The sequence below is a fragment of the Nyctereutes procyonoides genome, unplaced genomic scaffold (genome assembly GCF_905146905.1).
Source record: "Nyctereutes procyonoides isolate TBG_1078 unplaced genomic scaffold, NYPRO_anot_genome, whole genome shotgun sequence".
Classification (NCBI taxonomy): domain Eukaryota; kingdom Metazoa; phylum Chordata; class Mammalia; order Carnivora; family Canidae; genus Nyctereutes; species Nyctereutes procyonoides.
The window spans coordinates 6512792-6538677 of NW_026575137.1; the positions used below are offsets into that span (position 1 = coordinate 6512792).

At 39.4% G+C, this 25886-nt stretch overlaps 1 protein-coding gene across 3 annotated transcripts in view; it reads right to left on the reverse strand.

The window, feature by feature from the left end:
* NBN (nibrin) overlaps positions 1-22948 on the reverse strand; it is a 61663-nt gene extending 38715 nt beyond the window's left edge. Inside the window, exons 1-7 of one of the 3 annotated variants that reach the window (XM_055303479.1) lie at positions 22170-22948; positions 19197-19327; positions 17999-18147; positions 17378-17537; positions 15015-15118; positions 5443-5560; positions 4254-4447 (exon numbers count right to left, since the gene is read on the reverse strand). In XM_055303479.1, coding sequence (XP_055159454.1) covers positions 4254-4447; positions 5443-5560; positions 15015-15118; positions 17378-17537; positions 17999-18147; positions 19197-19327; positions 22170-22449 — 1136 coding nt within the window. In that variant the 5' untranslated portion in view covers positions 22450-22948. Of the gene's footprint in view, positions 1-4253; positions 4448-5442; positions 5561-15014; positions 15119-17377; positions 17538-17998; positions 18148-19196; positions 19328-20341; positions 20414-21787; positions 22093-22169 lie in introns of those variants that run through there. The other 2 variants (XM_055303481.1, XM_055303480.1) reach the window with 2 other exon arrangements.
* Positions 22949-25886: the final 2938 nt, after the last annotated feature.

A 25886-nucleotide genomic window follows, 5' to 3' on the forward strand; every position in this document is an offset into this window, starting at 1 on the left:
AAGACATTTGCCATACCAGATATGAGGACTTCATTGAAGTCACAAAAATTAAGACAATTTGGTAAATGTGGTATTGGTATAAAGACATATTGACCAATGGAATACAGTAAAGCCAAAAACAGTCCTATGTACATATGGAACTTTGGTGTAAAATAGAATCCATTCCAAAAAGATTAAAAGCAAACTTCAAACACAAAATATCAAAACACTAGCAACAAATTAGTAAAAAATTTAGGTGAACATCTTTTTAATCTATGAATAGAAAAAGACTTCTTAAAATATAAAAAGTACTAAGAAAGTTTTTAGTATATTAAAATTAAATGAGGGCAGCCCCAGTGGCCCAACAGTTTAGTGCCGCCTTTGGCCCAGGGCCTGATCCTGGAGACCCAGGATCAAGTCCCACGTCGGGTTCCCTGCATGGAGCCTGCTCCTTCCTCTGCCTGTGTCTCTGCCTCTCTCTCTCTCTCTCTCTCTGTGTGTGTCTGTCATGAATAAATAAATAAAATATTTAAAAAATAATAATAATAAAATTAAATTAAATGATTTCATGTATCATACAGTAAAACATTACAAAGTGGTAAAAGATTCTGCAATACATACAAGTGAAAAAAGAATTAATATCGAGAAATATAAAGAACTTCTACAAATAAAAAAGGAGAGTAGAAAATATACAACTACCATATGAGCCAGGAATTGCTACACTCTTGGGCATGTATCCCAAGGAAATGAAAACTTACATTCACAAAGAAACTTGTACATGCATGTTCAGAGGTGTTATTAATAACAAAAATTTAAAAAATGCAGATTTCCTTCAATGGAAGAATTACTCAACAAATTGTAGTGTACACATATATACACATACACTACTACTCAACAATAAAAAAGGATAAACAACTGATACACACAACTTAGATGAATCTCCAAGGAATTATACTGAATGAGAAAACCAGTCCTAAAGTGTATATGCTATCATTTAATTTATGCAACATTATTTTAAAAGATAAAATTTTAAAAATGGAGAATAAATTAGTGGCTTGCCAGGATTCGGGGACAGGAAGTTGGAGGTGGGGAGGGAGGAAGGGAAGTGGGTGTGGTTTTAAAAGAACAACAGGAAGGATCCTTGTGGTGAAGGAATTGTTCTGTATCTTGACTAAGGTGGTAAATTTATGAACCAACCCATGTGATAAAATGGTCAAAACTAACACACACACTCACACAAAAACCGGGAAATTCATATTAAAAAAATACAATTATAGTGATAGAAAACTGGGTAAAAGACATGAGTAGATATTTCAGAACAAGAAAAACAGATGTCCAGGAAGTATCAGAAGAAATGTTAAGCATCACCGGTGATGAGAAAAATAGAAATGAAAATCACAGGATAGGATTGTATATCCATTCAATTAACAAAAATGGTAAAGTCTAACCATATCAAGTGTGGAAAACAGTGTGCATCTATTTAATCTCTTACATACTGTGGGGGGAGAACTATAAGGTGGAACAGTTTGATACTAACTCCAGAGATTGAATATTCATATAACCTATGACCCAGTAGTTCTAACCCTAAGAAGAATATTGAGTACAACCAGGAAATGCACAAAAATGATCTCAGTAACAATGTTTACGATAATAAAAACCAGAAAGAAGATTTTTTTCAATGTGGAATCAACAAACTGTGGTATATTCACACAATGAAATATATTTTACCATCAAAACAAATTAATTACAGTAACATGTAACAAAATGGATGAATTCTTATCAGTAATGTATCATTATGTGGGAAAAATCCCCAAAGATTACATAGTAGTATGAAGACCAGGTTATAAAGTTAAAACAATTAGAACATATGCACACATATTTTAGAAATAAAGAAACAATAAAACTATATGTAAAAGTAAGTAAATGATAAGCAAAGGATTCCAGATGAATGTTATTCTATGTAGGAGGAGACTGGGGGTAACACAGAGGTAGGTATTTTTTAGTATCCAGCTTGCATTTTAGGAGTAGCTTCTTACACATTTATTATATAACTTAAAATAACTACTTCACTAGTGAACAAAATTAGTGTGTATTGTTATGGTTCAATGATGACAGTGTATCATGAACCAAGGAATATCATTCATCCTATTTTGTGCAAAACTGTGAAACAGATGAAGAGAGGGAAGGCAAAGAAGGAGGAAAATAAAGAGAAAATAAATTAACAGGAAGAGTTCCCACATTTGAGCTAAGATGTTGGGAAAATATCTTAGCAACATCGTCCTCTTACACTTTTGAATTTTCTTCAGAAGACATTTAATTGTAACCCCTGATATCCTATACCCATACTTCTTACATAATGCTAATGGTGTGTTATCCAAAATTCAGTCAACAGCTGGCTTTAGTGGCCACTTGCTTGATCTACCTGCACCTCCAATGACTTTCAGTGGCTTGGACGAAGTAGATACGTGTTAAGTGACAGTCTTTCTCAAAGACTGCCCTCCCCCCAAAAAACAAGTTGTAATGGGGCCAAAGACTACAGAACCAAATGATATCTCACGATAAAGCCACCAGCCTCTGATCAACTTTGCACTCTGGCTACTTTCTTACCTCGTGATCATGGTATATGCTGAAGGGCAGTGAGATGTAAGGGTGAAAAGCAGAGACTGTGTAACCAGATTGCCTGGGGTCACATTCTGGCTCTCTTGCTCACTCCCTGTGTTCCATCCCTTTTGTCCTAGCTGCACCGTGGTTACCATAACAGTAAATAATACACAGAGCTGTGTGAGGACGAATGTCTTTATATACATGAAACTCCTGGAACAGGATCTGCTCACGATGATATCGTGATACAGTACGATGTAAGTGGAGCTTTCACTGCTCTTATTTTGCTTGGTTCTTTCAAAGCCCGGTCACAGGTAAAATGTTGTCTAAAAAAGGCCTTCTTTTCTTCATTCTATTAAGAATAAATTTCTCCCCTTTTCCCTGTTATTCTGCTTCCCTTTTGCATATTTGTAATTATCTGTTTACTCATCTTTATCTGCCTCTCCCTCTAGACAGTAAGCTCCAGTGGTGGCAGGGACCATAGCTGCCGTAACTATTATATTCCGGTGCCTAACAGGTAAGAGAACCACAGTAAATTCTGGATATAAGTAAGATGTTACTTTATTTTCTCTTTGTAGTAGTTAATACAACCCCATTAAGGAAAATATCTATGGGACAGAAGTCTAAAATTTTATTTTTTGTTTTAGCAAATATATAAAATAAAACAAGGGGAATCTCCATGTTCAGGAAGACTATTGGGAGAGGAAAAATGAATATTGTAGGGAAACAGCTACGGACATTTTTTTTTAATAAATTTATTTTTTATGGGTGTTCAATTTGCCAACATATAGAATAACACCCAGTGCTCATCCCATCAAGTGCCCACCTCAGTGCCCATCACCCAGTCACCCCCACCCCCTGCCCACCTCCCCTTCCACCACCCCTAGTTCGTTTCCCAGAGTTAGGAGTCTCTCGTGTTCTGTCTCCCTTTCTGATATTTCCCACTCATTTTTTCTCCTTTCTGGACTTTTGAGACATAAATACTCTACCTATTTATGGTAGGTGAACAGAAATTTGGTCAGCAGCCTGCAAACCTAACATTTTATAATACTTGTTAGCCTCAAAAATGTTAAGATTAGGGACGCCTGGGTGGCTCAGTGGTTGAGTGTCTCCCTTTGGCTCAGGATGTGATCTCAGGGTCCTGGGATCAAGTCCTGCATCAGGCTCCCTGCAGGGAGCCTGCTTCTCCTTCTGCCTGTGTCTCTGCCTCTCTCTCTCTCTCTCACTTTCATGAATAAATAAAACTTTAAAAAACAAAAAAGTTAAGATTATTAATACCAATGAAGACTTTAGGACAAAAACCCTTTGTTTAGCTCTTTCACATTGTCTCCTCACTACAAATCCTATTCTTGGATATATGACATTTTTTCTTGCTTTTGAATGACAGCCTATGTGACAGGGCTGAAAAATGTTATATGCATTCCTAATGGTAATAATCACCAAGGAACAAATATATTCCAGCTGTAGGCAGTTTCAGGAAAAAAATCTTACATTTGAACTTTGTCACAGATAAGGATGCTGTACCTCTAGCACACTAACGCACCATAAATTTTCAAGTACCATATATAACAAAATGTTTGTAATTCTTGTATATCTTTTTATATCAAATTCAGTAAAATAAAAAAGTTACATATAAAATTGCCTTTTTAAAAATAATTAAGATAATTCTGTACCTTTGCAGCTTATCCATAATTGAATGAATCCATTTTTTCTGAGAGTCAGGAATTAGAGTTTGTGAATTTGTTATTCCTACATCAACAACACAAATTCCAGGAGCTGAAAAGAAACTATATTCTTCCTTATTTTCTTCAGTTATCAACCTAGCATCTCCTCCTCCAAAAATAACTGCTGAACTTAACTTCTTATACTAAAAAACAAACAAAAAACAGAAAAAATATAATGAAATAGGCACAATTCATTCCTTCAGTTCATTCTTTTAAATTTAATTCCTGTATAGTTAACGGTGTTATATTAGTTTCAGGTGTACAATATAATTCAATACTTCCATAGATCACCCAGTGCCCATCACAAATACACTCCTTAGTCCCCATCACCTACTTCCCCCATACCCTGCAAACTCCCCCTCTGGTAACCATCAGTTTGTTCTCTACAGTTAAGAATCTGTTCCATGGTTTGTCTCTCTTTTTCTTCTATTTGCTCATTTGTTTTGTTTCTTAGATTCCACATATGAGTGAAATAATATGGTATTTGTCTTTCTCTCACTCACTTATTTCACTTAGCATTATATTCTAGTTCCATCCACATCACTATAAATGGCAAGATTTCATTCTTTTTTATGGCTGAGTAGTATTCCATAACATATGTGTGTGTATCACATCTCTTTTATCCATTCGCTTGTATTAGGGAAGTAAAATAAAAGTAGAGTTGAAACAGAACTGGTTCTACTTTTTAGAAGACAATCTGAGCTTCCACTCAGAGAATCCCCACTTCACCAGGTATCCTGGCAGCCCTGGGATTGTTACATTGTTTGCCCTTCCTTATCATAATTAACAATGCTCTAACTGTGGGCTTGCTTGCACTGTCCACCTATAACATAAGCTCCTTGAATCCCCATTTTGGTACACTGAAGACATTCAACAGCTACTAAATGACCAAGTAAAGACGTAAATCAGTTTTCTGTCCCCACCCCCTAACCCACATATTTATAGAAACTTAATTGGCCAATTAACATATGTCAAAAAAATCTCATATACATGAATACTGGACAACTCCTAGTGCCTAGAGAGTTTTTTCACTTCTCACTTCTATACAAAATCTCAAAAAATATGCATTAACAGTTGATAACAGTAATAATTTATCTAGTTTATGTCTTCATTAGGAAAATTCTTCTCATAACATTACCTGTTTGGCATTTAGAAATACAAACATTTTCCCTCTGAAGATTTGCTTTCTTTCCTGTCGTCCTGACAGATCAATGTTTTTATTTCCAATAGCTGGTTCATCAATAGGTGGGTAATAACTGTTAAAAAAGAAATTAAAAGTATATTCTAATTATATACTGTTTTGTATGCATACTGTTAAATTTATAAATAGAATAGCTATCTAGACACTGGAAGGTTTAATTTCTGTAACATCACTGAATTATTATTTTTTTAAAAGAAAGCATTTTTTTTCAGAGACAAAATGGTGGCAGGTGCCATATAAAAAAGCATAGTTGTTCCTTATTTTCTGAAAAAATATAATCCAAGAGCGGACAATCCTAAAATATGATTTAATATACATGAATCAAACAAGTTACGTGAATTTTAAAAGGCTGAGACAGCGTCCATAAAGATCAATTTCTATTGGCATCTTACGTTTCCTGGGAATCAAGGAGTGTTATGTTCACATCCAATTCTGCAAACTACTATTAAGTGTTTTATTAAAAACCCCTTTGGGAAAAAAAATTCCTTTGGAGAAGCTCAGGAAAAATTTTTTTTTAAGATTGATTGATTGATCGATTGATTCATGAGACACAGAGAGAGAGAGGCAGAGACACAGGCAGAGGGAGAAGCAGGTTCCATGCAGGGAGCCCGATCGATGTGGGACTCGATCCAGGGACTGCAGAATCCCACCCTGGGCTGAAAGCAGATGCTCAGTTGCTGAGCCATCCAGGCATCCCAAAGCTCAGGCAATTTTAAAACTTCAAATATTTTGTCAGTTTAAATAAAATTTCCAAAGTGAGATTAAAAAACACAATCTTGGGGATCCCTGGGTGGCTCAGCGATTTAGTGCCTGCCTTCAGCCCAGGGCGTGATCCTGGAGACCCGGGATCAAGTCCCACATCGGGCTCCCTGTGTGGAGCCTGCTTCTCCCTCTGCCTGTGTCTCTGCCTCTCTCACTCTCTCTCTCTCTCATGAATAAATAAATAAAAATCTTTAAAACACACACATACACAATCTTCTGGGGGCACCTACGTGGGTCAGTTTGTTAAGCATGTGACTCTTGATTTCAGCTCAGGTCAGGATCTCGGGGTTGTGGGACATGAGGCTCCATCCTGGGTGTGGAGCCTGCTTGGGATTCTTTCTCTCTCTCATAAAAATGAGGGAAAAAAAGAAAATAGAGACACTATATCAACAAATAATTCTCAAGCCTCATATCAGTCCAGTTTCAACTTTCTATATAATTAAATCTTTTGCTACAACAATTTGATCAGTCTGTTAGCTTAACTCTCTACCTTCAAGTAAAAATTACTAATTACTAAATATGCTCATGGATAAGAAGACTCAATATTGTCAAGGTGTCAGTTCTTCCCAACTTGATCTATAGATTAAATGTAATTCCAATAAAACTCCCAGCAAGTTATTTTGTGGAAACTGACAGATTCTAATGTTTATATGGGGAGGCAAAAGATCCAGGACAGCCAACACAATATTAAGGAAGAACAAAGTTGGAGTACTAGTACTACCCAAGATTTATTATAAAGCTACAGTAATCAAGAGAATCTGGTATTATGAAAAAACACACAAAAGAGAATAAAGAGCCCAGAAATAGACTAATATAAACACAGTCAAGTGATCTTTAACAAAGGAACAAAGGCAGTACAATGGAGCTTAGTCTTTTCACCAAATGATGATGATACTGGATATTGGACCTTCACAGGCAAAAATAGAATCTGGACGCAGAGCTTACAGCCTTCACAAAAATTAACTCAAAATGGTCACAGACCTAAAGTAAAGTGCTAAACTATAAAACTGCTAGAAAATAACAGACAAAAATCTAGATGACCTTCGCTATGGCAGTGACTTTTCAGATACAGCAACAGGCATGATCTATGAATGAAGTAAATGATATGCTAAATAAACTTCATTAAAATTTAAAACTTCTAAAAAAAAAAAAAAGATTAAGACTTCTGCTCTGTGAAGGACAATGTCAAGAAAATGAGATGATGTACCAGAGACTGGGGGAAAATATTTGCAAAACACACATCTGATAAAGGACTGTTACCCAAAATACACAAAGAACTCTCCAAAAGTAAGAAAACAAACAACCTGATTAAAGAATGGGCCAAAATCCTGAAGCAGCTTCTTGCTAGACACATCTCCAGAGGCAAGGGAAACAAAAGCAAAAATGAACTATTAGGACTTCATCAGGAAAAAGAGCTTTTGCACATCAAAGGAAACAACAAAACTAAAAGCAACCCATGGAATAGGAGAAGATATTTGCAATTATCAGATAAATGGCTAATATCCAAAATCTATAAAGAACTTATCAAACTCAATACCCCAAAACTAAAAAATCCAGTCAAGAAATGGGCAGAGGACATGAACAGACATTTCTGCAAGAAAACATACAAATGCCTAACAGACACATCACTCCTCTTCAGGGAAACACAAATCAAAACCACAATGATATTACCTCACACTGATCAGAATGGCGAAAATTAACAAGTCAGGAAACAACGGATTTTGGTAAGGATACAGAGAATGGGAAACTCTCTTACACTGTTAGTTGGTATGGCCAGTCTGGAAAAAGTACAGAATTTCTCAAAAAGTTAAAAACAGAATTGCCCTACAACCCACAATTACACTACTAGGTATTTATCCAAGGGATACAAAAATAGTAACTTGAAGGGACACATGAACCCCCCAATATTTAGAGCAGCAATGTCCCTAATAGCTAAAATATGAAAAGAGCTCAGATGTCCACTGAAAGATGAATGGATAAAGATGTGACACACACACACACACACACACACACACACACACTGGAATATTACTCAACCACCCCAAAAAATGAAGTCTTGCCATTTGTAACAATGTGGATGGAACTAGAGACTATTACGCTAAGTAAAATAAATCAGAGAAAAACTACCATATAATCTCATTCACATGTGGAATTTAAGAAAACAGATGAACTTAGGGGAAGGGAAGGAAAAATAAGATAAAAACAGAGAGAGAGGCAAATCATAAAAGACTCAAGTATACGAAACAGGGCTGCTGGAGGGGAGATGGGTGGGGGGATGGGGTAATTGAGTGATGAGCATTAAGGACACTTGATGGAATGAGCACTGGGCGTTATATGCAGCTGATGCATCACTAACTTCAACCCCCAAAAGTAATAATACACCATACGTTATCTAAATTGAATTTACATACAGAATTTTTTTTAAAGGGGCCAAAATCTTAACAGCTATCTCACCAAAGACATGTACAGATAGCAAATAAGCAGATGTTCAATATCATGTTATCAGAAAAATGTAAATTAGAACACTTAGACACTGTTACACATATATAAGAATGGCCAAAATCCACGACACAAACACCACCAAAGCTTGTGAGAATGTGAAGTGATAAGAACTTTTCATTCATTGCTGGTGAGAATGTAAAACGATAAAGCCATTTTGGAAGACAGTTTGGCACTTTCTCACAAAACTAAACACATTCTTACTGTATGATGCACTCCCTGGTATTTATCCAAAAGAGCTGAAAAAGTTATGTCCATACTAAAACCTGCACATGGATGTGAATAGCAGCTTTATTCTTAACTGTCATAAGGTGGAAGCAACGGAAATGTCCTTTGGTAAGCGAATGGATAAACCGTAGTACATTCAAACAATGGAATATTATTCAGTGCTAAAAAGAAACGAGCTACCAAGTCATGAAAAATATTGAGAATTTTAAATGCAAGTTACTAAGTGAAAAAAGCCATTCTGAAAAGGCTACCTACTATTTAATTCAACTGTATGAAATTCTGGAAAAGGCAAAACTATGGAAATAGTGAAAGTTCAGTTGTGGCTGGGAGTTGCGGGGAGTGGGAACAATAAATAGGGTACAGAGGGTTTTCAGTGCAGTGAAAATACTTGGTATGATACTATGATGGATATATGTATTATGTTTTTATCCAAAGCCACGGAATGTACAACACCAGGAGTAAACTCTAATGTATACTATGGACTTTGGGTGATTATGAGGTCAGTGTAGGCTCATGACACTTTGATGGGGGAAACCCCTAACTGGGGTGGGGGGGGGGCTGCATGTGTGCAAACAGGAGGTAAATGGGAAGCTTCTATAACTTCCTCTCGATTTTGGTATGAACCTAAAATTGCTCTAAAAACTTTAATTTAAAAAATTACTAATATATCACAGTGATGATGAGAAGACAATGTAGGACGGGAAATTCACAACCTAGACTACTAGTCCCTAAACAATCAAGAGTTAACCATCTACAGAGAACAACACCCAATATGGTAAAAATATTTTGGTCATGAGGATCACCATCCCACATTTTAGAACTAACTTCCTTACATTTTTTTTTCCCCTCAGATTTCTCTTGGCAGCATACATATTTCACAAAGTTAGCTGAGTTGTGATTAAGCAATTACATTTTTAAAAAGTTTTGATAACTGATTAAACCACAAATGCACGTGTTTTAACATTCTACAGTGGATATTGTACATCTATTCTAAGACAGTGATTCCTAGAACTTGTAATCTCAAGTAAATGAGTTATCTGCAGGAAACAGCTGACTTAGCCAATAGGGTGAAATGCAGCCCACTGTGTTATCTGATTTTCTAAATAACTGACTTTACAATTCTGTTTATTTTCTTTTAAAGACACAGAGGATAGTAGAAACTATTTTAACCATTAAAGTTAAATCTATAATAAGAAAAGTTCATGCTAGAAAATTAGTAAATATATCTAATTCATACGTCGGATAAATTTTTAGTTATCTCTTTGAATGCCTTTTATTCTCTCCCTTTTGACAAGAATTCTCCAATATTTCACACTTCTATCAGTGTGAAATGCAAGCATCACTTCACTTACAAATGGCTAGTTTATGAATTGGTGTACATAGTACTATAACACTGGATGATGTAACCAGTTCTAAGCAAAAAAAAAAAAAAAATGATGTGTGTTTAACACGTACATATAGCTGAGTAGATGGGAGTCTTACTGCCTTCCAGTGACAACGGAACATGATCTTTAAATTATCTACACCACTTAAAAATAGTCATTTTTAATTTTGTCACAAATAATAGTTTACTATGCCCAGAGAACAGTCAACTCTAGTTTAGTTCAATGAAGACTGAACATTTTGTTAAACCTTGAACCAGGTTCCTACAGATAGAGGAGAATACACCGTTAGTTTTCCTTGATGGTACTACCAGAGTTCTAACTTTAATGTGTGTAATTTTTAGTATTTGGCTTTTCTACCAAGTGCCATGAGGACAGAAACTGTAATGCTTTTTGGCTCATCACTGTATCCTCAGGTCTATCTTGCCTAATTCATGGTAGGCACTCAGAAATATTTGATTGTACAAAATAGAAATTAAAAATTCATCTATTAAAAGTAGATGAAAGTATAAACATCTCTTTATTCCCTCAATATGCAGATTTGAGCATTAAAATTCTGGGACTAAAAAAATATATTTTGCTTTTCTTTTAAAAACAGTGGTAAATTTGAGCCATTCAGTTAAGACTAGTAAGACTGATCTTGCAAAACAAAAAACAAAAAAAAAAACATCACTGTACTGTGAAGAACCTAACCAAATGTTGGAGTCAGATATGATTTGTGAGATCACACACATGATATATGAAATCATTGATTATACAGTGATAAGTAGCATGCTATGTTCTGAACTTTATATACTTAGATAAGCCTTTTTTCCTTAATAGTATAAGGAGGAGAACAAGAAAAGAAATAATAAAAGTGAGGAAAACATCACTAAAAATCAGTATTTCTGAAGCAATATGTTCTACAAGTTTTAAAGCATTTCTGAGGCTCCAGTTACTTAATAGCTAGTTAAAAATTTGGAAAAGAGTCAATTAACTTGGCAGAGACCAAGGTCAGAGGTACAATGCCTAAATACTAGGCTACCACAAATATAATTTCTAATTTCTATAATGAAAAAATTGAAACATTTTGGCATGCTTCTACAGAAACTTTGAGCTGCAAATAATGTTTTATTATATAGCAACTAGTACATATAATTCACAAATTCTCTAAAATTTTAATCTAGAAATAGCTGACTTTTCTTATGTACATTTTATGACTTTTTTTAAAGATTTTATTTATTTATTCATGATACACACAGAGAGAGAGAGAGAGAGAGAGAGAGAGAGAGGCAGAGACACAGGCAGAGGGAGAAGCAGGCTCCATCCAGGGAGTCTGATGTGGGACTTGATCCCGGGACCCCAGGATCACGCCCTGGGCCGAAGGCAGGTGCTAAACTGCTGAGCCATCCAGGGATCCCCTATGACTTTATTTAAATTCTTTATATCTTCTTCAATAAATTTCATCAAACTCAAAGCACATCATCTTAATTTCTGTCCCAAGATTTTCCAAATACAGAATTCTTCTCAACTTATGTATAATTCTGGCAATGGAAACTGTATTTCAAGCCACAATATTCATTTGTCCAACATCTGAACAGCTATTTATTTCATCACTCCTACAGGCATATGTTCATGATTCATATAAGAACTTACTATAGCATTTCCTTTCGTTGATCTCTAAAAGGCCCAATTACATTGACATCCACAACCTGTATATGTAAGGTTATCTCCAAGAAAAGAACTGCTATATGTTACATTTCTTTGCCTTGAATTTTGATTGATTATATACAGTCAACTCCAAAAACTAAGATTGTTTCAGGCTAATGTTTCTCTTGGGTCTGATATCTGATTTCAAGCCAATAAGTTAGCCTATTCCTGTTTCTTGGATGTGGGCAGAAGACACAAGACTCCTGCGTCAGAGACAAAGTGAGTGGCAAGCCTCAGCATATTTGTAGTCGATCTCCTCCCGGACCAAGTTCTGTGGGGATGATATAGAAGGCACATACAGCAGGCTGTGTTACAGGAGAGAGGAACAATGAACTTGAGAATCCAGGAGTTTCACAGCAAGCTATAAGCAGGCCTATTCTTTGTCCCAAAAAGGACACTAACTCTTCCCTCAAGGCTTCTCACTACAAACCACGAGAAATGGCCTAGGTATTCAAGGTAGTAAGGGCCTAGCATTCTTGGCACATTTGACAAGTTGTCTATGAACGCAAAGACTAAGTTTCTCCCAACAGTTTTTTCCCAGCAATGATGCTTGTTATTTGAAATTCAGTAGTTTAAACAGCACTCCATAAAATAAGACTACAAAAATTCAAATAAAAGGTTAACTCCTTTTCTTTTTTAAGGGATCATTTCTTTACATCCAGAAAATCTACAGTATTTTAATGAAATTCCTTTAATAAAGTATAAATTACCAAAATAAATACTTTGAAATGGAGTCTTCTAAAAATGACTTCATCTATATTGGTATTCTGATGACAGGATAGGCAAATGAGATCTCACAAATCATGCTAAACTCTGTCTTAACCTGTCCTTTGGTAACAGTGCAAAGATGAAGACACAATTGCACTAAATAGAATTATACTTTTTTTAGGTTAAAAACATCCTTTTTATTTTAAATACACTGATAATGCTTTTTCAGAACTAAAAGAAGAGGTAGTTACATTTTGTTAAGGAGCCACCACAATTTGTTTCATAAACCTTTCATAACCCACCCTACTAATTTAAATTTAATCCTTTTTCTATTTGATAGTTGAACTTATATAGTTATATAGTCAAATAAGACAACAAGGATATCAAAATGGATTCCAATAAGCATATGAATCTATCAAGGCAAAAATATACTTACTTTAAAAAAATATTAAAATATAATTATCAGTTGACATGATCAAGCATGAGCTAGTGTAAATGCTTTTCATGGCTAAGACTGAATTAGAAGTTACTAAACAATCTTACAGTAGAGATGTTTTATTGTAGTCATCTAAGTTAATATAGTCATAAATTGAAGCCAGAAAAACTTATGCTAAACCTAAAGTCAAAAATAGACCCAGGTTAAATACACCTGAGAATCTGAACAATAAGTAGACATCAATGACTAATTCTAAAAACTTCAAGACCATAACACATACATCACGAGTGGTAAAACCTATCAGACACCTCCACTCCCGAGTAATATAGGATTAATAATCACTTATTTGTATCAAGGATCATTACTTATTGTTTATTGGGAAAACCATGAATAGGCTTCACAAGAAGAAAACCTCCCAAATGAAAAAAAAATAAACCTCCCCAAGAAGAAAAATTTCAGTTACTTTTAAAAGCAGACACAAATTATTAGGCATAAAGAGTACCCACCCACCCCTCAAAAAAAAAAAAAAAAAAAACCAGCATTGGGCAAAATAGTTTATGACAACTAATGGCATTTTACAACTATTAATAAGATTCTTAACTTGCATGACACTTTAGATTTTTAAACACTCAGATATTCAAAGTTGTCCTATCGAGATTTTTTTTTTTAAGATTTTATTTATTCATTCATGAGAGACACAGAGAGAGAGAGAGGCAGACACAGGCAGAGGGAGAAGCAGGCTCCCTGGAGGGAGCCCGATACGGGACTCGATCCTGGGACCAGGACCACACCCAAAGGCAGATGCCCAACCGCTGAGCCACCCAGGCGTCCCTGTCATATAGAGATTAAGATGAGCTTATAAACACACAGTCTACCTATTATGTCATATAGACTGTAACTTATTGGTATTATTTTAAACAAGCATGTTCTTGTGCTAAGTTGACTAAATCTGAAAATAAAAATTCAAACATCTTCCTCCTCAACCATAGATTACTTCAAAGCATCACAAATACTATATATAGCAGCTAAGATCCCTTAGTCTGGTCATTCACAAATTTAGCAGAGCATCTAAAATCATCATCACCACCATCATCATCATAAAGCTACTTGAATCTTACCTGGTATTATTGCAATTAGCAGCATTTCTTTTAACAAGCACCTAATACAGTGCCAAGCAAAATGCTCAGAACTTGTACACTCTATTACTTAAAATTACTAATACTACTAAGTACTTAAAACACAGGACAGGTGTTAGTCTCATTTTTCAAATGCGGTAACTGATGCTCAAAAGAAATAAACTCCATTCCCAAGGCCACAGCGCTATTGATATTCTGGACCGAGACTACATGACTCCAGAACAGGAAGGCTGCATCACACAATTCCAGAGGTCCTGATTGCATGATACTCAACATGGGACATGTGGCCTTTGGATGGTACCTCTGCGCCATGTGCGGTCCTTCAACTTTTTTTGTTTAAATATTGGCAGATATGGGGGCATCTGGGGGCTCAGTTTGTTAAACTGAACACCACATCTTGAAACAGTCGTTAAAGAGGGAATCGACCTAAATAAAATCAGTGCTATCACACATTCTGTATGTCATAATAATATTTAAAATACATGATATAGGAGCTTCCCAGTTGGTGAACACATGGAGGTGCAGGGAGAGGGGCCTGCCTGGAGAGAACATGAAGCTCCTTGCCTTTTCCCCATACCTTGCCTTGCGCATCCTTCATCTGGCTGTTGGTTAGTATCCTTTATTATATCCTAATAAATTGGTATGTTAAAAAAAAAATACAGGATATACCTTTCAATTTGTGGAGGCTGCTTATTGGCCTTAACTGCTTTAAGAAGTTCAGTAAAATATTCTGGCTTTACAATTGGACGTCCACAAATGAGTGCACATATTGTCTGGAAAGAAGAAAAACATATGTGAATATAAATACTCATTGCTAGCTTTTCTTTAAAGAAAAGTTTTAAGTTAGAGACTATAAAGGGACATTTTTCCTTTCATCTCTCTAAATTTATAAAGGAGCCACAAACCATAAAATAGAAGTCAGTATTTGGTCACTGTTTAGTTTCAGTATACACATTGCTATATAATCACTTAATTTTAAGGAACCACCAATTACAATATTAATTTAAAAATTGCTTTGGGGAGGGCAGAACAAGGTAACATAAGCCCATTTTAAAGTGTATTCCAATTTAAGAGTTCTTAACATGTTAAAAAGAGAAAAACGTGAGCTGTAAGATCTTTGCTGCCTAAATGTCTTTTGAACAGATTGTAAGTATGGAATAAAGTATTTTTAAGAAAGTAAATAAAAGAATAACTACTTGAGGTGGAGTAAAAGCTCAAAAGAAGTACAAAGAGACTATGGGGGTGAGGGTGGAGAAACTTCAAGTAACAAGTGAACTAAGCTATAAACAGCAAATAAAATACACCACAAAATCTGAAAAAGATTAGAAAATACCACCACTGGAGATGAAAATAAAGATTCAGCATAATCTATGGAAATAACCCAACTGAAGAATCTCTAAGTATGCTTCTAATAACATGGAGTATTACTTAAATACAAGCAAACAACCTAAGGTGTCTCAAGACTGGAATCTGAATACACCAACCTCAAACGTGAGTGAAGTAACTGGCGTCTGGCAGGAAGCAGTGATGTGGAATTTAACAACGGACTGAGCAAGCTTCAATACCTGGGATCTTGGGTAATGGATTTAATTACTCCATGACTCAGTTTCCTCTTCAAAAAATAAAAATGGAACTGAATATTCCTTAGGTTTCTTTTTGGTTCTAACACTTAATGATTTAAAAAATATAAAGTAACCCGTACTTTTGGGAAATTAACCAAAAAAATAATATAATAACTAGGCTTTCTTTTTTGGCACACGACTGATCAAATACACTGAAAAAGGACTGCTCTGCAATGTTGTCAGTATATATCCAGTGACTCTAATACCTGCGCCATTTGTCTCCCAGTCACTGGAATAGTGTATACTCTGGTGAATGGGTACCAGTTCCAGGTCTGTCACGACTCAGTAAAGTATCTCTGGAGACCATCTAACTGCCTTTGCTCTTATTTCATATTCACCCAGCAAGCTCATAATTACTTAAATTTTACTTCTCAGGTACTTTAGTATCTTTAAGGGGATTGTGTTGGAGTCCACATATAAATATGTGGTTGCTATAAAGGTGCATCCCTAATATAAACTAATAAATAGACGTTTTGGTTTATTAGCATAAATTAGTACTCAGGAGGCCAATCACTCTGAATTTATAAATTTCATAACCTTGCAAAGAAAGAACCTGATCCTTATCAGAGATAACCCCTCCAACATACAAGTTTAACTTGAGGTTCAATCAAGCCTTTCTCTAGGATACCTGTTTAGCTATAATACACATATTCTTATTAGATATTAAAGGATTTCTGTATCATCTAATAAAGGAATCTAAATATTTGTTGCTTATCACTATAGACGTTAACTTAAAACAATCTCACCTATCTACAGTCAACCTGTTTAAAGGAGATGAATCACCTCCCAATGTCATTCTTCAATTAGCTTTGGATATAACCAAATCTGATGAAGATGCAAAATCTGAAAACATACCAAAATATATCAGTTTTAATGAAGAGTCAGCATCTTCTAATGGTAGATATCTACGTATCTCTGGATGGCAAAGACACATTAAACTGTAAGAACTTAAAGAGTCTTTGTGATCAGGGCATTATACCAAAAAGAGACTAAGTAAGAGAGGATGAGACCATGAGATGAACTGGAGGAAGACAACTTGATAGAAGGGACTAGAGATGCTAACTCTGAGACTGGCGGTCAACCTCAGTCACTTCGTTTTTAGACTGAAGATACCAACTGCACACTGTAGTAAACTTATTGGTGAAAATAGAACATAAATCATCTTTAAAATGCTAAATCAAAATCTGAGATATAATCTTACATGTTTTTGCTTGTCTCAAATAATAAACAGGTTATCTGAAAAGTAATTCTAGCCTAAATGGTATACATTTAATGTGACATATATAAACCCACATCTAACAGCTCTGATAGTTTTAAAATAAATGGCCTTAACAATGTCTGTGTATAGCTGGTGAGTAAGCTTAGATTCACAAAACTTATTTTAACATAATAACAAGGCATTTAACCTACTTTAATGGTAACTTTGACTGATATCATGACAAGATGAGTACATTCTTCTGTCCAATTGTTTACAGTAAGTCCTCCAAGTTGCAAAATAGCTTGATTTAAAGCAGTTTTCCCAGAAACATCTAAACAAGAAGAGCATGCAACCAAAGGCTCATATTCTACTCTGTAAATGAGAACAAGTTACATAAAATTATACTATCACAGCTCCAGAGATGGCATCTTATAGTACTTTAAACTTCAAGTTCACATCACATGCTGTTATTTTAATTCTTATGTATTATTACCCTTTCTAATTTATGAAATTATCACTTCCTAAGTCTTGAGTTGCACTTAAGAAAAAAAGCCAATGACTGAAGTTAACATTATACGTTCACTTATGTAGAATTAAACAAATGTAGCTCCCATCAGGTTCTTGGAGACCACTCAAACTCTTATTCCCTCTTAATCACTACCTGTGATTGACAAAATGCACCACCCACATGTGATGCAAAGTTCACTAATATGCTAAGTAGGAACTAAATTAAATGGTTTTAAATTCATTATCCATAAATATCAGGTCCTTTAAAATTTGGGCTGTGCAAAAGAAAGCTGTCCATTTTTAATAGGAATTTAAAAAGTTCTTACCTGAATTTACTTTCAAATACTCCAAAAGTAACCCTATCCCCTGTCTTCAAAACTTGAGAAAGGCCATGCTGCATTCTTTCCTCATTAACAAAGGTACCATACTTAGAATTATCTTTTAACGTCAATATAGGAATTTCATCTGTTTGACTCTGAAACAATCAATACATTTAAGTCTTTTACCACGCGGTAAATACAGTTTCCCAAGCGAAAAGGTTTCAAAATAAAAAGCTAGTAACTTTTTGACTAGGTAATTGATAGATGGCTAACCGCCCACCATAGAAGGCAATAATTAGTTTCGGTTGCCTACACAGAATCATCAGTCAACTAGAAATTAATGGCAAATGTCTGAATTCCAGGATCATTCCTCTCAGAACAAGCATTTTCTTTATTTTTGTCAGTCAGGGTAGAATGACCCCTCAATTTCACACATTTGAGAATTCTTTGCCTTTGTGTAGTCTGTTTCACACATGACAGCTTCGTCCCTAAGTTTTTTTTTTTTTTTACATTATCAAAATAACACAGTAAAAAATGGTCCAATGAGAAAAGGCTTAGAATGTCTGACTTGCAGTAACAATTTTATTTTTCCTTTAGGAATTTCAACAATAATCCTTTACAACTAGAAAAATAAAGACACAAAACCTAAATATTACTGAACAGATGCAGCATCTGTTGATATGTAGTGTTTGCTCAAAATAATGGCTTTTCTTATTATCACCAGCATTATCAGGTGCACAGCCGTTTATATAACATTTACCACCCACCGTTGTGATTAAAGCTAACCAACCAAAACAAACTCAAAAGAACTGTGGGACATAAGCAACAACTGCTTTTCCTAATAAAATAAACCAATTCCCACTGTGAAAACCTACATTATGTGGGAAATGCCTGTGTTCACATGGCTACACAAACTCTTTAAAGCAGGACACAACAAACACTTAATGTTCATTAAATAAGTATAAATATGCTCTACTTCCTTTGAGCTTCTAAATCACTACAATAGAGTAAAACACTGGAATAGAAACTTCAAATATCGAAACACACACACGCACCACTGTTACCGCTACCAAAATTAAGTCATTTTAACATTAAAAAAAAAACTAATTATGGAATTCAAAATCCTACAAACTCTTACACACCCAAATAATCTTGTAATTTTGACCCCCTTACTTAAACTAGTGAAATAAAATGAGTAACGTACCAGGTTGGTTACAGAAAAGTTAGCAGTTAAGGCAGCATGACTTCGACTGATTGACTGATCGCCTTCGATTAGAATGCTACAGTTTTTCCTTCCAACAATGTATTCAACACCAGTCAAAAGTCTGAATGGTTCTGAAAATTATATATAAAAAAAAAGGTAAATGTATAGATACACACATGTATACATATATATACAGCAAATATTTAACATACTTTTATTTTGCGCTTAAATGTTAGTAACCAACTTTATAGACATCAAACTTGTGCTTTCTAGTAAAGCCTCGCTGAAAGATGCAAATGATTACTTAACTAGATGGAAAACTACAGCGTTTTCAAGAGATAACTACTGAAAAGTGTCAGAGGTGACTGGCTCTGTTCCTTAAGCATTTGACTCTTGGTTTCCTCTCAGGTCCTGATCTCGGGGGTCCCGATCTCCAGGTGCTGATCTCGGGGTCACTATCTCCGGGTCCTGATCTTGGGGGTCCCCGATCTCCGGGTCTTGATCTCAGGGGGTCCTGATCTCCGGGTCCCGATCTACAGGTGCTGATCTTGGGGGTCCCCATCTCCAGGTGCTGATCTGAGAGTCCCGATCTCTGAGTCTTGATCTCAGGTCCTGATCTCCAGATGCCGATCTCGAGGGGCCCCGATCTCCGGGGTCCCAATCTCCAGGTGCTGATCTCGGTGTCCCAATCTCCGGGTCTTGATCTCGGGGGTCTGGATCTCCAGGTGCTGATCTTGGGGGTCCTGATCTCCGGATCTTGACCTCGGGTCCTGATCTCCGGGGTCCCAATCACCAGGTGCTGATCTTGGGGGTCCGGATCTCCAGGTGCTGATCTCGGGGGTCGTGATCTCCAGGTACTGATCTCGGGGGTCCCAATATCCAGGTGCTGATCTCGGTGTCCCAATCTCCGGGTCTTGATCTTGGGGGTCTGGATCTCCAGGTGCTGATCTCGGGAGTCGCGATCTCCAGGTCCTGAGACCCAGCCCCATGTTGGGCTGGGTGCTCAGCAGGGGAGTCTGCTTGGGATTGGATATGTCCCTCTGCCCCCCCCCCCACCTCCCCTAAACAGATCCAAAAACCCATTAGGAAAATATGATGCAAAAAACTGTAAAGAAACATTTGCAGTTTACAGAAACTTCCCCTACCAGGTGGTACAGGACGCCGTAAAGTCACAGGAATGAGAATGCACGCCACTCAGGAAGTCAGGAGCAAAGCACCACAGGCAGGTCCATGCAAAGCAAGTTCGGACCTGATTTAAAGTGTGCATTTTGGGGGAGCTGCGCGTTTATGTTAAAGGGAGCGTTTCAAACAAGTGGGCAAGTCTCATTAGCTCAAAAACACGTTGAAAATCACAAATTGTCTAACAGCGAGTTAGTGGGAGACTAGCAGAAGCTGGCGGGGGCGCCTGGGAGTCCATCCCTGGAGTGGCGGGGTCATGCGGGCAGGTAACCCGGGCCCGCGAAGGCAAGCCACGCTCGGACCCGGGCTTTCGTCCATCAGAAACTCGCGGCCTAGAGGGGGGCTGTTTCAAGGGGGAAAATCGTGCCTCAGTTTACTTATTTTTCCCCCCAGAGGAGTGGGCCCACGGGGTCCACTAAATGCTGCTGAGAGTTCTCAACCCCCCAAAAGTCAAGAAGGCGGGCCACGGAGGGCAGAGGGTGCTTCCCACTGCGGCAGGTGCCGGCAGGTGCCGACAGGTGCCGGGGCCGAGGCAGCCACGGGGCGGCCGCTCCGGCTCCCACCGGCTCCCGGCCCTGCCCCCGCCGGCGCTCGCAGGGGTCCCCGGGGCCGCCGTTCAGCCAACGGTCTCCGGCTTCTCGCCGAGTTGGGCAAGGTGCGCACCACGCAGGCGCCCGCCGCCCGGCCCCGGGGACTCCTTCCCGGCGTCTCGCCCGAAGCCTGAAGCACCGGGGGACGCCCCGGGGGAGGTATCGGGGGAGGCACCGGAGGACGCACCGGAGGACGGAGGACGCAACCGAGGGACGCCCCGGGGGAGGTACCGGGGGAGGCACCGGAGGACGCACCGGGGGACGCACCGGAGGACGCCCAGGGGGGACGCATCGAGGGACGCCCCGGGGGAGGTACCGGGGGAGGCACCGGAGGACGCACCGGGGGACGCACCGGAGGACGCCCAGGGGGGACGCATCGAGGGACGCCCCGGGGGAGGTACCGGAGGACGGCCAGGGGGGACGCCCCAGGGGAGGTACCGGGGGAGGCACCGGAGGACGTCCAGGGGGGATGCACCGGAGGACGTCCAGGGGGAAGCAACAGGGGAGGCACCGGAGGACGCACCGGAGGACGCACCGGAGGACGGAGGACGCAACCGAGGGACGCCCCGGGGGAGGTACCGGGGGAGGCACCGGAGGACGCACCGGGGGACGCACCGGAGGACGCCCCGGGGGAGGTACCGGAGGACGGCCAGGGGGGACGCCCCAGGGGAGGTACCGGGGGAGGCACCGGAGGACGTCCAGGGGGGATGCACCGGAGGACGTCCAGGGGGAAGCAACGGGGGAGGCACCGGAGGACGCCCGGAAGGACGCCCAGGGGGGACGCACCGGAGGACGCACCGAGGGACGCCGCGGGGGACGCACCGAGGGATGCACCGGGGGACGCCCCGGGGGAAGTACCGGAGGAGACACCGGAGGGACGCCCCGGAGGAGGCACCGGGGGACGCCCTTGGAGGACGCCCCTGAGGAGGCACCGGAGGGACCCACCAGGGGAGGCCCTGGAGGTCGCACCGGAGAGCGCCCCGGGGACGCGGCGGCGGCCGGCCAGCACTCGGCTCTGCGGGGCCTGCGCGCCGGGAAGCGGCCCCGGAACGCGGCGCCCCCCCCCCCCCGCACGCCGGACGGACGCGGCGGCCCCGCGGCCCCGGAAGGCGGACACCGGGACCGGAAGCCCCGGCCCGCAGCCTCGGCCCCGCGCAGCCGGCTGCTCCCGGGACGGCGGGCCGGGCCCTTCCCCCGCCCTCACCTCGGGCCGGGCCCGCGGCGGGCAGCAGCTTCCACATGGCCTGGGTCCCCCGAGGCCCCCGCGCCCCGGCCGAGCGCGCGGCTGCAGCTCCCGCGGTCCGCGTGGGCTCCGGGGCGTGCGCGCTCCCGGGAGCTGGGCCGCGGGGCGGAGGCCGCAGGGGGGGGAGGGGAGAGGGGACGCGGGCGACGTGCGCTCCCGCTCGCCCCCTGGTGGTCGACGGCGGGAACTGCGCAGCGTGTACCCCCGTGCTGGCCGGCCCGGCCCGGCCTAGGGATCCCATCGCGGGGTGCTCAGCGGATGTACGGTGAATTACGGTGTCTGATGGTGAACGGGATTTTCTTTTTTTTTTTTTTCTAGCTACAAAGCAACGTCAGGAAACTTTGTAATTAAATGCATTAACATGCCAGCCGGTTATGGAATGGCGTGCACTGGCGAGTTCTTAAACCGCGGTTATCCCTTTGTAGGAATCCTGATGATGGTGATTGATCATTACGAGGACGGTAAAAAGATTGTAACCCGAGTCAACTCATTATTTCTGCTCTTCTCCAAGCTGACGTCAGGTTCTCCCAGCTGCTCTATTTCATGATGCTCCCCTTCCGTCTAATCAGGAGCTAAACGCTGCAGAGTCTCTCCTTCCTTTTCGTTTCCGCTGGTACCAAACTGGTCCAAGCTCTCAATACTCCAGTTGACCCCTAATCTTCTTCACCTTGCACTAATCCATTCTACATCCTGCACACTTACAAAGTAAACATCCAAGAGCATGCTTGGGATCATATAATTTCTTGTTTTCTTTTTTTTTTTTAATTATTTATTCATGATAGGCACAGAGGCAGAGAGAGATACAGAGGGAGAAGCAGGCTCCTCCCAGGGAGCCCGATGTGGGACTCGATCCTGGACCAGGATCACGCCCTGAGCCAAAGGCTCAACCACTGAGCCACCAAGGCATCCCAATTTCTTGTTTTCTAAAGTAATTGTAATGAGAAGGAAAAAAAAAAAATGTTACTTTAGGAGGCATATTTATCAACCTGTTATAGCCTAAATGCAAAAATTGAATCAAGTGGTACATAAAAAAGGATAATTATGATTAAGCAGGGCTTTTCTACAAATGGAAGGGTGGAAGCCTACTGTAATTCATCAGAGTAACAGAAAGAAAAAAAAGAAAAATCACAGGATCAGCTTGGTAGTTGCCAAAAAAGAATTTGGTAAAATTCAACATCCCCTTATGATAAAAACTCTCAGAAAAGTAGGAATAGGGATCCCTGGGTGGCGCAGCGGTTTGGCGCCTGCCTTTGGCCCAGGGCGCGATCCTGGAGACCCGGGATCGAATCCCACGTCGGGCTCCCGGTGCATGGAGCCTGCTTCTCCCTCTGCCTGTGTCTCTGCCTCTCTCTCTCTCCCTGTGTGCCTATCATAAATAAATAAAATAAAATAAAAAAAAATTAAAAAAAAAAAAAAAAAAAGAAAAGTAGGAATAGTGGGAATTGATAAAGGGCATCTCTGAATATAGCTTACATTATACTTAACATAAATTATTGAATGTTTCCCCCGACATCAGGAATGAAACAAGGACATATCTGCTATTACCATGTATTTTTTTAAATACTTTTTATTTATTCATGAGAGACGGAGAGAGAAAGAGAGAGAGAGGCAGAGACACAGGCAGAGGGAGAAGCAGCCTCCATGTAGGGAGCCCGACGTGGGACTCGATCCCAGGGCCCCAGGGTCACGCCCTGGGCTGAAGGCTGCGCTAAACCGATGAGCCACCCCGGCTGCCCTACCATATATTTTTAACATGGTATTGGATGCTCAAGCCAATGCACTAAAGGAGAAAAAGAAAAAGCGTAATGATCAGAAAGGAAGAAATAACACTGTCTTTACTTAACTTTAACAAGTTAAATGGTTGTGTAAACTTAAAATCTAAAAGAATCTATTGACAAATCATTTGAATTAATAAGTGAACGTAATAAGGTCACGGGACACAATGACTACAAAACTTAACTGTATTTCAGAAAATAAACTTAAAATGACACATAAAATAGACAAGCATATTAGCACCCAAAGTCCTCAAATACCTAGAAATAAATCTATCAAGGAGCACCTGGGTCGCTCAGTGGTTGAGCATCTGCCTTTGTCTCAGGGCGTGATCCCGGGGTCCTGGGATCAAGTCCCGCATCAAGCTCCCTGCAGGGAGTCTGCTTCTCCCTCTGCCTGTGTCTCTGCCTCTCTCTGTGTCCCAAATAAGTAAGTAAATAAATAAATAAATAAACTTTAAAAAAAAGAAAGATATCTGTCAAAAGATATGATACAAACATTACTGATTGCAAAACACTGACAGAAATTAAATCCTAAATAAATGCAGGTATAATATACCATGTTTATGGACTGTTAAGATGTCATCTCTCCCAAAACTGATTTATAAATTCAATGCAATTTCAATAATGTCCCAGAAGATTTTTTGAATGGAAAGTAATAAGCAGATTCTAAAATATATATGGAAATTAAAAAGCTGAGAATAGCCAAGGTAATTTCAGAAACCAAAGCTGGAATATTTACACTACCTGACATTATAAGATTAAAGTCATTAAGTCAGTTCCAATTGGCACAAGGATAGAAAATAGGCAAATGGTCAAGAGAGACCTAAAAAAGATCCACACATGTAAGGTAATTTGATTTTTCAAAGGTAATAGTACAGAGCAATATAGGAAATTTGGGGTTTTTTGGAGGGAAGTGTTCCAATAAATGATCCTGGAGATATTGATTAACACTACAGAAGAAATGAAGGCTGACCACCTACCTCGCACACGTACAAAAAAATCAATTCCAGAAGGGTCATAAATCTAAATATGAAAGTAAAATAATAAATATTCTAGAAGAAAATATGACTGAGAAATAAGCAAATTTTTCTTAAATAGTACATGAAAAAGTATGCTCTGAACTCCATAAATTCTTAAATTTCACTGATTTTATGGATCCCCAACAATTTATAGGTATTTTCTTACTCTTCTGGAGTCTACATATTTCACCAAGGCCTCCAATTTTTGTTAACCTAACCGGATTAGTATAATGCCATCAATGTAGCAGACCACTGTTGTGTTCTGCGAGATGTCCAAACATTTCAAATCTCTTAGGATTACATTTAGACAGAGGGTAGAAGAGACAATGCAGCCCTAAGGGAACACTATAAATATTTTCTATTACTCATTCTCATTGAATGCAAACGTTTTCTAATTCTACTTTCTAATAAGGTTGGGAAATAGCACATTCATCATATCAGTCACCACAAGTCAATGACCTGAGGTCACCTGGCTCTGCTCCTGTAAAGATATCATATGCTCTAATTGGGGTTATTACTTGGTTGAATTGTGGCAGTCTATCGTCTATTCTCTAGAAACTGTTGGATCTTTGGAGGGACACGTATGGTGAATTAAATGGAGTTTAGATGGGAACCAAAAGTGGCATTATTATCTACCATTCTCCTATATTGTTTTTATTCAATATATTAACTGTGCAATTTCAGAGGCTCCCCTTTCCCACTTTGATAACTCTTATCCCATTGGCCAAGGAACTGATGTGGGTGTTATACTACCTATCAAGTATGTCCATTCCAATTGTACATTTAGGACTGGCGGAATGACCACCACATGGGTCCTTGTGCCCAGTGGACCTGCTATATGCCAGATCTGGGCAGAAACTCCGCTCATTATCTGGCTCCTGTAT